Raw genomic sequence first — 14,766 nt, 5'->3', positions numbered from 1 at the left:
ATTAAAACACACATTCGCTCTGTGCCCCCTCATCTTCTCTCTCCCTCCCTCCCTCTCTCTCTCCCTCCCTTAGATTCCCGGCCATTGCGAAATGTTTCTTTTTACACATGTGTGATTGAGAACCAATACTTATCCCCCTTACCAATCAGGGAAGAGATGTCTTGATTGGTCAGAAAGGAGTGGTATAAAACCTAAATGGTGTCATACAGAGGCAGGTGTGCAGTCAACCAGAACAGACAGTCTCACAGAGCATTTCACCTATTAATAGCTGATTCAAGCAATCAGCTTGAATGGCCATTGCTAACAAAATAACCTAAAAAAAAATCGCTCTACAGCATTGTATTCCTTTACTGGGGGATGAGAAAGATACCCATTGACACTTGTTTTTCTTTGTCTCTATAACCTAAACATCATGAGGTCTCTTGCTTTTGCTTTGCACATCCAAGTATTTGAGGTCTGCTCTGCGCTGGTGCCGTTGCCAGCTCCATAAACAACAGCCAGAGACCTAGCAGCAGCAGCGCAGTGTATCTGAGGCTCATTGATCACAACAACCGGAGACTCGGGTTGGGTGAGGTCACACACCAGATACTACCCAACTAAACCTCCCTTCAGGACATGAGCACCTTGAGATGGTGTGAGCGCGCGCATGTGTGTGTTAGTGTGCACGTGTGTTAGTGTGCATGCGTGTCAACGCGCACGTGTGTTAGCGTGCGGCCGTGCGTGCGTGTTATAGAGAGGGTGAAGACCTTGGAAGTGCCCTTGTTGATGTAAGTAACACTGCATCAGTCGAAAGGACTGAAATCCAACCCATGTCATTTGGTTCTGCAGCGTGCGCGTGCCTGCGTGCGTGCGTGTGTCAACTTGACAATGCCTTTAAATATTTAAACGCCGCTAATAGAATAGTCTCCCCTATCCCTCCCTCCCTCCTCTTCATCGCTTGATCAGGTACTCCCCTCTCCCTCGGTCCAACAGTTCCTTTGTTGGGTTCCTTCCTCTGCCCGTGTTCTACGGCCTCCAGCACGGGCCTGTTCATCAAGAGGCCAGCAAGGGGATGCAGGTCAATAAAACAAGCATGACATTGTAAAAAAGAATAGTAATACAAAAAAACACTGTAACACAAGTTTGACTTCAAGGGAGTTGGAGTGTCAGGCCATATAGCAGGCACGGCCAATCAATCATTTGATCCAACAACGGTGGTTGCTCAGGGGCAGGGTGAGGTGAAACTCACTCTTTCTTTGAAAAACAACGTCAATCTCTCGTCACCAAAGCCCTGTGGCTGACCGGCCGCCACTTCCAGTTCCTTCCTCACAGATAACAAACAAGGGAGGGGGGTGGTGCAATGCTTCGGCTGTTTTACTGGGTTTGATCCCTCATGTCCGTAGCCCACCTGTAGCCGTTCTTGAGCAAGGTCCCCAACACCTATACCGGCTCTGTAATTAGATTCATCGGTGTTCACGGTATGCCCCTTTGAACTGAAGCATCTGCTAAATGACTTGATAGTTCTAACAGAACCGTATAGTTTCAAGATGGAAAATGGATGGAAAACACATTCATTTTCTGTCTTTCGTTAGCCTTATCCAAAAACAATATGCACACCAACTGCGGAAAATCCTGGGGAAAAGATCGGATAACCATTAGGAGAAGTCTCAAGATCTCTCCTTATGTTTTAGACATAGTCAAGTAGGGTTAAAAAAAAGAAAATACACTTTTCCGACCTCCTCCGAGGGAGAGGCGTGGGAGTGACTGGACATCTTCCTGATGAGCCCCCCTGTCTGTGTGGGGGATATGAGTGCACCTTTCAGTCTCGGTACACACTTCAAAGAACACATGTTCACAGAGGGAATATACTTAATGTACCAGCAGACTCTCTGGTGTGTGTGTGTGTGTGTGTGTGTGTGTGTGTGTGTGTGTGTGTGTGTGTGTGTGTGTGTGTGTGTGTGTGTGTGTGTGTGTGTGTGTGTGTGTGTGTGTGTGTGTGTGTGTGTGTGTGTGTGTGTGTGTGTGTGTGTGTGTCCGCCATAAGCAGCTTTTACAATCACCGCAGTGCACTACGGCACTAGTCCAAATCCCTCTGGAGAGACTTGAGCAGCCACTAAGAAAGACGAAATAACCCCGCTTTTTTGTCACCATTATAGATACAGAACCAATTCAGATAATTACGCCCGACTTGTCAACCTGACCAGAAGCATTAGAGGACTTAAATGGGGTCAATCTGCTTGGGAGTATTGTCAGTTGCTAGGCAACGGTAGAAAGTTGCTGTCATTTCAGCTGATTTGTGGACTCAGCGATCCTGAGCAAAGCAGCGACATGTATGACAGTCAAACGGAATTAGCATAAAGACAAAAGGAGTGATTGGTGCTTGTATGCAAGCTCATTTTATGCGTCGAGCAAAACCAAGGGCAGTCATCAATAGTTTTAAAAAGGTCAACCGCTAAAACGAAGCAAGTAGAATACAATGCTTTCGACAAGTGGTATGTACCTACAACTTTTCTGATGTAGACCTACTCATATAGCTCATGTTGTGTTAAACAGTTATACACCTTAATCTCAAACAGTTTTATGCCCTAGCTTGACATATGGTCACCTTTTTTTAAATCAATGTAAATCGTATTCAATGACAAACCGCGAAAGGAAATGAACACAGCGAGGAAGCTGAATTATGCTGTACGGTGGAGTGATTCATCAGAAGGTAACCTGCATAGTGCATGAGGAACAGACAGACACGATGGCCTGTTTAAAGGGTGAGCCCTTGGCCCGCTGCCTGCAGGTACCTGACTGCGGGGCTTCGGGGCCCGTGAGGGGTGGGGGACATGGGCCGTTGAGTTGGCCGAGATGCCCTGCTGGCCGGGTGCGGTATTGTGCTGGAACCTGACGTCCTCACACGTGGTACAGTCAAAGTTACTCTTCCAGACCATCACCTATTGGAATGGGGAAAAATTTAATATATTAGTGCAGGCCTGCCCGCTTAAAGCTTTTTTCTTTTTCAAAATACATAATGTTCCCCATCGACATTGATTATAACAAACACATTTTTCATGAAATCCACTGGTGTGGATCTATCAAGCGATCAAGGACATGTAGACACTATCCCTTCATGAACTGGAAAATGCAACCCAAAAGACAGAAGAATCTGACCCAATCTTATATGAGAAGTTGAAATAAAACCTTTTAAATCATCTTCACAGTCACTCGGTCATGACCTGTGTGCCTAGCAGTGACAGGCCATAGCAGCTAGGGGTGCACCATATCGTCTTCAGGCTCCGTAGCCTCTCATTTTGCATTCTGTTGGGGTGAACACGTGAAGCGGACGTTACCTGGTCGTCGTTACCGCCAGAGGCAAAGTACTCTCCGGTCCGGGAAAACACCACGCAAGAGGCAGGGCCCTGAATAGACACAGATAGAGAGAGAGCAAGCGAAAGATAAATACAGATAGAAAGAACAACAGAGACAGAGCATAGAGAGACGGCAAGACAAACTGATACAATTTCATAAACATTAATCTATTTAACATTTACTCAGAAGAATAAAAGAATTGCAGGCTTTTTAAATTAATTTTGATATATTTTTGGGAAATAAATGACTTCACAGGTTATGATCAGGCAGATGTGAATAGTAATAATAACAATATGTGAAGTAGTGCCTTTCTTAACACAAAAAATAACAATTGAAAGTAGAAAATTCAGGTGCTAAGGCACCTGAATTTTCTGAGAATGACTGGGACTGCTATGATGCAATATCACTTCATGTTGTGCATCTATTCTCAGAAAATCAGACTCAAGACTGCCCTTAAAGCCATTCTCCTCCCTTTGGTTACCAGACAAGCATAAGCTAAAATCCAATTAAATCTCAAATCACTCCCTTATCTTTTGTATTATTTTTTTTATAGAAAGTCAACAATGCCATCCTGAGCCCGTGTTTACAGATGACCAAAACACAAAAGCGTCAAATAAAAAGGAACGTACACAGACGCAACAAAACAGGGAGAAAGAAGAGGGGCTGAGGAGGGGAGCAGGGAGCCTTGGTGGGAGACCAGACAGCCTGGTTTGGGTGAGGAATGGTTTCCCAGAAGCACCTGGGACAAGCAGACGGTGTCACTATGGCAACGCGACGGCCTGACAAACAGCATGTTCTGTCTTTGCTCTGACTAATACCCGCTGCCTGCCTGGCATAGGACATGGCCACACACACACTGAACACAAGCATGTACACTAACCGCACACGCATGAACGCACACACACACACACACACACACACACACACACACACACACACACACACACACACACACACACACACACACACACACACACACACACACACACACACACACACACACACACACACACACACACAGTGTGAAAGAGCCGTGAACCCCACTGGCATGTGTCATGTGTTGACTAGAGGAGCTGCAGACACCAGACAGACCCCACATGGTCTAGCATGAAAATAAATTAGATGGATCCTTTTTTTCACGTTTGCAACGAGAAACGCTGCCGCTTTTGTTGTTGTTGTTGTTCTGTTAACTCAAACTGCAGAGGCGTATTCAAACCTACTTTACACTACATTCCACTCTTGACTTTCACAGCATGGTTGAGTAGCTATGGTGTAGCGTGGTTGGGAGTGTATCTTTAGTGTAGAATGTTGGCGTAGCTATAGTGTAGCATTGTGATGTCTGGGGCTGCTGTAGCGTGGCCTGGGGTGTAGCGTTGTGTCTGGGGCTGCTATAGCGTGGCATGTGGCGTCGCCATAGTATAGCATTTGGTAGACTGGTGTTGCTATAGTGGGGCATGTGCCGTAGCTATAATGTAGCATTGTGTCTGATGTTGCTATAGTGAGTCATGTGGCGTGGCTATAGTGTAGCATTGTCTATGGTGTTGCTATAGTGAGTCATGTGGCGTAGCTATAGTTTGGCATTGTGGTGCATGTTGTTGCTATAGTGTGGCATGTGGGCGAAGCTATAATGTATCATTATACACTTTTCTACTGCAGCTATGTAGTCTAATAAAAAGTCTTTCCTACAATCTGACCCAATGAAATAGCTTGAACTATAGCTACATTTCAAGTCACAGGACATTGCTGATGGGAAAACTTGCCTATTGCAGGTTAAGTTACTCATTTGAGGGACTCAGTTAGAAGATAGAACACATCAAGTTGCCTTTAGATCGCGTTGTTGTCCTTAACCTCGTAAATCAGGTGGATATAAGGGGGCCTGGAAATCAATTGTGCTAAAGTGAATTTTGAAGCATCTTCACACAGGGTCTCCCTGCGGCTTCAGGAACAACATGTTGGTCCCTTCAAAAGGCAAGCCTCCCCGTGTACACACACACGACATGTGAACAGACGGGGGTCCCTCCCATCTCTGGCTCTGTGGCTGTAGCAGCAATTAACACCCTAAGTGTTCCTGGCCCCAACAGACTGGCAGAAACACAACTGGACCAGAAGGCAGAAGGAAAGAGAGAAATGACACACACACACACACACACACACACACACACACACACACACACACACACACACACACACACACACACACACACACACACACACACACACACACACACACACACACACACACACACGTTTTATTGCCTTTAGGATGAGCAAGGGAGACTAGGATACAGCTTGTGAAATAAAGAGAAAGAGAATCAGACAATTACTGCAGAAAAGTGTATGTGTGTATGTGCTTGCATGCGGCTAGTACAGACAGTAGAAAGTCAAGAGCCAAGAATTAAGGTTGGCCACAACAGTTAGTTAAATAAATAGGCGTTCAATTAGAAAATCTGACAAACCATTGCACGAATAGCACTTGTGATGAGAATTAATTTTCTAATGGAGCTTCCTGCTACAATGTCGTGACATTCTGTTTATATTCTAAGCTTGCAGAGTATATAGCGAGACAAAAACATTTGAAACTCCCTTAATAATGTCTCAAATTGACAACCACATAGGTATTGAATGACAATGTCACCCGTGTAATTTACATCCCCTAACAAGTTAATCGGTCTACATTGTCAATTTATCTGACACACACACACACACACACACACACACACACACACACACACACACACACACACACACACACACACACACACACACACACACACACACACACACACACACACACACACACACACAAAGGATGGAGGAAGTGGATGTGGGTGAGGAATTGGAGGATGATGATGATGATGATGATGAGGAAGGCAGAACGGGTTGAAGTAGAAGTAGGAGAGGACAGAGAGGAACAGAGGGAAAAAAACGAGTTCAGTTTCCTTCCAACAAAACTGCAATGAGTCACTGAGTGGGCCGCCTGCTTTCTAGCCTGGCAAGTACATAAATACATCACATAAAAAGGCATCACACACACACACACACACACACACACACACACACACACACACACACACACACACACACACACACACACACACACACACACACACACACACACACACACACACACACACACACACACACACACACACACACGACAATAAAAACAACCGGCCTTTGGCAGATATCTTATGCAAAAGTACTTTTGTGACAATACATTAAACCTGTGCGCGTGTACCTGATGTCCATGGAGGGTATAGAGGAGTTTTCCCTCTAAAAGGTCCATTATCTTCAAAGTGGAATCATTGGCAGCCGTGATCAAGAAGTTTCCAGATGGATGGAAAGACAGGCTGTTCACAGCACCACTGTGAACTGACACACACACACACACACACACACACACACACACACACACACACACACACACACACACACACACACACACACACACACACACACACACACACACACACACACACACACACACACACACACACACACACTTTTCCTCTGGTATTGATGACACAACAACAGTTATACAAACGGTTAAGTTGCTGATTGTTATGCCTGGAGAGTTTAACACGTTTCACTTTTCAATGAATCATAAATATAATATGGGCAGACCATTATTCCTCGTTTGTTTAGGGTATTTTGTTATACACATTTATTTGTGGTGGCTAGAAAAGCAGAGGTGCGATGACTCGCAAGCAACAATTGAAGTTAATAGATATTTAGCGCCCTCTGGTGGTGTTTAAAAAAAGATTTGAAAATTACCCTCGTAAAAATGACTACGTGTGGGAAACACAGTTTGATGACTGACATGAGCCACCTGCCCAAGAAGCACATCGTAGTAAGCTTGATCGATATGGAAATATCAATAAATTTTAGGACTGTACTGAATTACTGTTTTTACTATGTTACCCCAGAAGTTAGAGGGTAAAGGGCTTATGACGCTGTTGACATGCGATCAAAAGTGGTCTATACCTTTAAAAGGTTCACTTTTACTTTATCCCTTGTATTTGTCACAACTATTCTGTGTTGGAATCCTGGACTCCCAAACATTGCAGTTGATTAGTTAATAACACAATGGAGAGAATGACTAATATGACTAACCGATGATAGCAAGATATTGATACAGAATAGAAAAATATCAAAATAGAAGGACAAATTAAGTTGAGAAAAATACATAGACATTGTCTTAATGTCTCACTTTGTTCCATCGCTTGACAGCTGTACCCATTATAAGATTTAACATATGCAATCTCTTTAGGAAAGAGAATAACAATGATCTTCCAAGTAGACAGAAAGGCAGCATGATGAAAAGATAAGTTTCCATTGTGAGACTAGACAAAAACGTGCCTGGTTCGAGTCAATCTAACAGTTAATTTTTTTTTTTTTATATATAAAGTTAATATGATAAATTCAGAACATATGATGAACGGCAAATCCTGTGATCTCTGACTGCTGCTTTAATGTGTACATACATACATACATACATACATACATACATACATACATACATACATACATACATACATACATACATACATACATACATACATACATAATCCTGATACGTCTCATTTGAGCACGTAGGCTTAGACTAAGCCTTTCTAAGCTGGTGCTTACCTGGATAGTGCTGCAGCATCTTGTGGGTGCGTATGTCCCACACCTTGACCGAATTGTCCGTGCTGGCGGCTGCGATACATGTCCCACTGGGGTGGAACTCCACGTGGTTTGCATAGCTAGAATGCAGAATTAGTAGAAGTATGCCAAGATTAAAGAGTTTTCATTGATAAGTAAACCTGTCCATGATAAAAAATTACATTGTTTCATGTAATTTTTTAACTATTAAAAATCATTTACTTAGTTAATGGGTTAAAACTAAGTATCAAATAAGTGTGCATGTGACCCTGGAAACATTCTGAATGTTCTTCTTTGTAGAGGCTCACCCTGCGTGCTCGTAGAAAGAGTGGACACACTCCCTGCTGTTCCTGTCCCACAGCTTCACGGTTTTATCGTCGCTTGACGACACAATCAAGCGGCCGTCTGGAGAAAACCTGTCAAAAGAAAATGTCACGAAGAAGCCTTTTTCCCTCCTTAAATTAGACCCCGCAGCCCCATCTTATCTGAGAGCAGTGAGTAGTGGAAATGAATGTTTGAGGAATCAAAGGTTTGGTTTCTCAGAAATACAAGGCTTGAGAATTCATTGTTAGCGAATATGTGATTAAGAAAAGTTTCCCAGACTGAGGGGAGAGAAACATGTCTGCTGTGAGTAAGGGTGCACGCGTGTGTTAGACTTCGCTCGTACTTGGCACAGCGGACCCAGTTGATGTGCTGACTGAGGGAGAAGAGGAACTTCTGTCTGTGCACCGTCCAAACTTTGATGGTCTTGTCGTCGGACGCTGTGACCAGCGACTGTCCGTCGGCCGAGAAGTTGACGCTTCGCACGGTGCCTATGTGAGCGCGGAACGACGTGGATTCAGCCTTCCTACATAAACCACACAAAACATACTATAATCCCCCATCTGTAATCACCACATTCTATACTTCTATGCACCGACAACCCCTTTGATCTATGCGTTGTTGTACACTGTGCTGATTAAACAGAACGGAAAAATGTTGTTATGGGAAGTCGGCTCTGTACACTGAGCTTTTCGGACAAGCAGGACTCTCCGTAAGCATCGACTAAAAATTTCCCCGAAATGATCATCAAGGAAAAGGAAAAGGGCTGCAATAATGCATCGTCCAGGACCCCACCTAGTTACAAATTCACAAAAAAAAACGGAAATTGTGGATGAATGCTAGATAATAGCCAAATAGAAAGATTTATCAGGAAAGTGTGCCTGTGCGGCCATTGTATTTTTTGCAGTTAAGGGGCAGCAAGGTGAAGCTGCTTTAGCTGGATACTTACAGACTGGGAACCCAGAGCCGTACAGTCTTGTCTCTGGAGGCAGAGGCCACCAGGTGACCCGAGGGAGAGAAGTGGACGCAGGTGACGGCGTCTTTGTGCCCTGCCAGGCGATACGACCTCATCTGAGGCTTCATGTTCCAGATCATCACACACGAGTCCTTGGAGCCCGTGGCTGAAAGGAGTCCAGAGAAGATTAAGTACTATATCCATATTTCATATTAGATAAAAAAGGCCACATAACTGTGAGAAAGCATTTCAAATAATTTCAAGGGTCAGATACAGAAAAGAGAAGGTCAAGTCAAAAAATCCACGTATATGTACCAATTTGTTTCATGTTACAGTTGATGTCCACACATGTCACACTGTCCTTGTGGCCTTTGAAATTCCTTTCAAGGCTGGGGTCCGACTGTAAAAAGACACACAAAGATAAAAAGAAATATCAGAGGGATGCCAATTATGAGAACTGATCAGATTTGAATTGCATGATTTCTAGAATGATAAAGAAGAGATAAAATCTGAATAAATCTGTGGAAATAAAACAGCAAGTTCAAGCAATTATCAATAAGATAAGATAAGATAAGATAAGATAGTCCTTTATTAATCCCCCTTGGGAGAAATTCACAGGTGACCAGCAGTACAGTGGGGAAAGAGAAGTGCGAAAAGCAGTATATATACAATAGATTTACTCATTTTAAATAAAATTATAGTACAAAACTTTTTGAATAAGATAAAATAAAGATAAGATAAAAAAAACATACTATATAGTATACATGTAACTGTCCGTTTGTAGGTGACCTGTGTGTTAAGTAAATAAATAAATAAATAAATAAATAAGTGATGAAATATGAGGTATAATATAAATATAAGTATAAATATAAATGTGCCAAATGTGCAGGGTCCCTGAAGTAATCGAAAGATTAATTAAATAAATAACAAATAACAAGGTTAACAATAGGTGCAGTCCTTAGATGTGGGGTTTAGACCTTAATCAGGTCGGGAAAAAGGGGCTGTTGGGACGTTGGGGACGTTGGGAGCGGGGGGTTGAGGTGTTTTATAGAGTCTGATAGCTGATGGGATGGAAGAGCCCCCCAAGCGCTTTGAGGCACGTGGCTGAGAGAGTGTTTGACAATGTTAGTCAATGTTTGACTTTGTACAATATTTACTAAAAGGCTAATCAGAACTATTATGAGGCAAATCCCATTTTCACGCTATGAATTATTAGTGTGAATGCTGTAGCCTCTTGTGATTGTATTAATTTCTAAGTTATGTGGAGCGGCGTTAAATCATTTAGTTTAAATCACGTAACGTGCCGCGTCATACACGGCGACCCTTCAGGAACCAATGAGCTATTACGCTTCAATTAACCGTTACGTGGCGTTAGCAACCGGCTCGGTTACCAAGGAAATAAGACGTGAAGACCAGCGCACATTACTCGGTCAACAGAAAGATACGTGTTGACTTATGATTACGTTTGAGCGGAGCTATCGGACGCATGGCAGAGCTACATATCATCGGTCAAATCGTCGGTGCGAGCGGCTTTCCCCAGAGCAGTTTGTTTTGCAAGTGGGGCATTCACACGGGAGGGGCATGGCGGCTTCTCTCTGGCCTGAAGGAGGGTCAAACTCAGGTGGATCTCCCGCAGACGGGTGATATGGCCTACTGGAGCCATCCGATTGATCTTCACTACACCACTAAAGGACTGCAAGGCTGGCCAAAGCTTCACCTGCAGGTGTGGCACCAGGACTCATTCGGACGCTGCCAGTTGTATGGCTACGGGTACTGCCACGTCCCTTCGAGCCCCGGACAACACACCGTACGTTGTGCGACCTGGAGACCCCTGGGCTCTTGGCAAGAACAGTTAGCGCAGATGTTCGTCGGCGGTGGGCCACAGTTGCGCTCCCCGGATCTGATTTACAGCGGAGCGGACAGATACAGGCTTCAGACCGAGGCGATGGGCACCGTGGAGCTGGAGCTCGGTATTATCATGAGGCACTTTGACAAGCATGGCGTCGAGTGTTAACAGTGGGACAGGACAGTCGTGTTGAGCTGAACACGAAGGGAAAGACTGATGGGATTGGAGACGACAATCTAACATTGTTAGATATTACACTGTAGTTCTATAGGTATATTGTATCACGGATTTGTTTTTATGTGTGATGTGCTTGAGCTTCACCTGAATAAAAGCAAACACTCTCAAGACGACTTTATTTTTTGGAATTTTGTAATGAACAAAGTGAAGATGTTTGTGGGGACTTACAGTTAAAGATGTGTGTATTAAACTAGCAAGGAAAGTACCTTGAGTGTATAGAATAATTACTTTGTAGATGATACAACAATTATTTCAGAAAAGCTTATACCTACAGAGGATGAACTGTTACCCTATTGTATAGTAAAATATATTTACTGCTTGAGTGGCCAAACTCGCTACCAATACATTCATTCAAAAGGTAACTTTTGGATATAAACAACATCCACTTAACTCAAGAGATTCAGTGAAATCTCTTGAGTGAAAAAACTAACAACATTAGGCCATGAACTGCCCTGGCCTACTCAGAGCTACTAAAATTTGGGGCTCTGTGTAATTTAACCACTACAATCGGTCAACTACATCAAATGATGAACCACTGTTACATTCCTAGGTTGTAATAGACACAATTTGTGACATGTACAGCCCACAATATGTTTACAAGCTTACTCGCATAACTTCAGAAAAATTAGAACAGACAATTACACAAAATAAAATCTGGCCTGTCTATGGTTGAGAACAAGTATAATCAGCTGAAATTCACTATGCATGCTATTTAGTGCCTTTCAGCTATAGCATTCAGCTCTTGACTATGAGCCGGTACCCATTATATCCATGTCCAAGCAAATTTGTATTGCCAATGTGCACTAACTCACAATGCAATTCGCTCAGAATCATTATTTTTGTGTATAGAGGACCTTATAAAGGACTCAGGACGCAATGATTATTTGCGTGATAAAAACATGCATGTGACCCCCAAGTGGGGGGTCACATGCATGTTCCCAGGTTTGGAAACACTTTCCTACAGCCGGCTGAAGACTATTTCGAATTTATAATAAATAAGTTCACAATTAGCAATACAAAAAAATAATAGATATTTGAAGCACAAAAATTGGTTTATAGACGACTAAGTAAAACTAAGAAACCAAGTAATGACCTGAATGAACCTTAGCTACTTCCATGTTTACACTACACACATTTTAATTTCAGATAATTAAAAAAATGTTTATCCCCTTTACTTTGATCCATTACATCTCAAGGCCTGGTAATGGAGTTGTAACCCTGTGTGTTAATGTTGCTTTCATTTGTAATAACTGAAACTAACAGTACAGCTTGGTCGGTAGTCGGCAAAGTCATTAAGATAACTAGATAATAATCACAAAAGAAAAAAATATACACAATATATTGTTGGTTCTTCATTGGACGAATAGCTTTTTTGATGAGGAAAATGTACAAAGATAAACTTATATCAGTTTATCTTGTATAGATTATATCCCTATGATATAAGATAATAATAATCGATATTCTACTACACACAATATTAACCATATTCCTTCTATAATGCAAGTTAAGTAAATTGAACAGAGCCTACAGGTGTCATTGTTTTGTTTACAGTAGTTTACCAGTCAGTCTGATCAGTGGTTCCATGGTGCAATAATATTTCCTATCAGCGTGCCTAGACTAACTTTAGTTCATCAGTTTCCAACGCATATCCAAACAAATATATAACTTATATTTTCTTCCAAGTGACATGTCGAGATATTCACAGAGGCTTGTAAACAAAGCCTAACGTTATGCTCCCTCACGACGTCCGTCCGCACATGCTGTCATGTTCTGATGTGACTCTGCGTGTGTACCTTCAGGTTATAGTGTTTAAAATGTATTGTCAGGTTGTAAAGACAGTCCCTTGTACTGTACATAGTATTCTAACATTGGACCATCTTTAACCCCCTCGCTAGCGACCAAAACGTTCAACTTACCAACGCAGTGCTCATCTTCCTGGATGTTCAGTAACGACCACAATGCATTAAATAATAAGCCGATAAGCTTACTGTAATAGTAGCTATATCTTTTTCATTGGGTAGATAGGCGGGCAGTTAGCCTCTAGTTGGGCAGTTGACTGACTCGAATACTAGCAACTACCTGTTGTTGCTGACAACAAATTGAGTTTCAGTTTACGCGCCGGGTTTGGGCGCCTAACTTCCGTTCGCCGTTTTAAAGGGAAAGTGGTGTTGTGAAATCATGAATACGTAAATACATTTATGGCAACGTAACATATTTTTCGCATGGAAAATACGTCATCTTTGAGCATGTCATTGTCATTAATTCCTAGATATTAATGTTATTAACTCACATTATTCCAATTATTGTTTGATGTCATAACCAGATTTCGGCGCCAGGGGTCAGCAACGTCTAATATAGAGGAGCATGACTGACCTGTGAAGGTTAAGTCGACTGTGTGCATTAGGCTGCATTATTTATCATGATGTTCAAGCGTTCGTATTTTTCTATAGCATTTTAATGTGAACTAAATCCTCATTTGACATACTTAATTTTCTCCTACGTAATTGTAATTTAATCAATAAAAAGAGAAGCTCTAAAGACTGAATTCATTTCCATTGTTTACTCTTGAATAAAGGAATTTATCAAGGAATAAATACTGGTCTGGAAAATATAACTGAAGGGGGATAGTGTCCTCCAAAGATGTTTGGGTCAATGTCTTTACCCTCACATAGCCTATGAACATATTTAGATGTACGTGTCATTTGCCCAATGGTCTACAAGAGGCAGTAGAACACAAAGGCATGAGTTATGCACTCATGGCATCACAAGAAAAATTCACTAAATTGTGTTCATAAATGGCATACTATACCAATGCACGTTCTTTCTAGAAGAGATGAACTAACCTCCTTTGACATCTCTACAATTGTATCTAGTTAAATTATGTTCGGCACATCTAACTCTCCTAAGGCCTCACTTCCATCATTGCGAATGCTTTTGCAGCCCACTGAACTGTTCAATCAAATGCTACACATGGTGCTTCAGCCGTCTTGGAAAATGTGACCACCGATGTGTCATCCCTATATGTTTCTAGACTCGTCTGTACATCCACACGCCAGAGTATCTAGTGTATCTTAATGCCAAAGCTGCAGTGCAAGCATGATTAAACGCACTAATTTGCTCATCAAATGAGATTGTAGGATATCTGTACACTTTGTTTTGATATATTTATTTATTGATGATTGATGAAGCATTCATGACACAATTATTAGGTTAATGTTGTTTTCCTGCGTTGGCCGGTAATTTTCAGAAATCATCATACACACTTTACTAATACCTGTTTGCCATACAGCAAAAAGCATTTTTCCTTAATCAAGATTGATGGCTGAAGTATGTACAATGTCTCATGCCTCATGGTTCAAAGATATAGAGACTAATGTTAAATATGCCTTTGTATTATCACAGGCCTTGAGGTCACTGAATCAATGTAACT

At 42.2% G+C, this 14,766-nt stretch overlaps 2 protein-coding genes across 2 annotated transcripts in view; one reads left to right on the top strand and one right to left on the bottom strand.

Annotated features, from left to right (window-relative positions):
• Positions 1–13,446, bottom strand: part of LOC130402447 (POC1 centriolar protein homolog A-like) — a 29,305-nt gene extending 15,859 nt beyond the window's left edge. Inside the window, exons 1-9 of the mRNA XM_056606608.1 lie at positions 13,253–13,446; positions 9,569–9,653; positions 9,248–9,419; positions 8,645–8,824; positions 8,286–8,393; positions 7,963–8,078; positions 6,572–6,705; positions 3,315–3,383; positions 2,772–2,918 (exon numbers count right to left, since the gene is read on the bottom strand). Coding sequence (XP_056462583.1) covers positions 2,772–2,918; positions 3,315–3,383; positions 6,572–6,705; positions 7,963–8,078; positions 8,286–8,393; positions 8,645–8,824; positions 9,248–9,419; positions 9,569–9,653; positions 13,253–13,267 — 1,026 coding nt within the window. The 5' untranslated portion in view covers positions 13,268–13,446. The remainder of the gene's footprint in view (positions 1–2,771; positions 2,919–3,314; positions 3,384–6,571; positions 6,706–7,962; positions 8,079–8,285; positions 8,394–8,644; positions 8,825–9,247; positions 9,420–9,568; positions 9,654–13,252) is intronic.
• On the top strand, positions 10,637–11,710 carry b9d2 (B9 domain containing 2). Its single transcript, XM_056606609.1, has one exon. It carries the CDS (start codon positions 10,740–10,742, stop codon positions 11,265–11,267), a length of 528 nt encoding a protein of 175 aa, XP_056462584.1. The 5' UTR covers positions 10,637–10,739; the 3' UTR covers positions 11,268–11,710.
• Positions 13,447–14,766: the final 1,320 nt, after the last annotated feature.

Source organism: Gadus chalcogrammus, chromosome 13, assembly GCF_026213295.1.
Source record: "Gadus chalcogrammus isolate NIFS_2021 chromosome 13, NIFS_Gcha_1.0, whole genome shotgun sequence".
Lineage (NCBI taxonomy): Eukaryota > Metazoa > Chordata > Actinopteri > Gadiformes > Gadidae > Gadus > Gadus chalcogrammus.
This window is presented reverse-complemented; position numbering and strand designations above follow the sequence as displayed.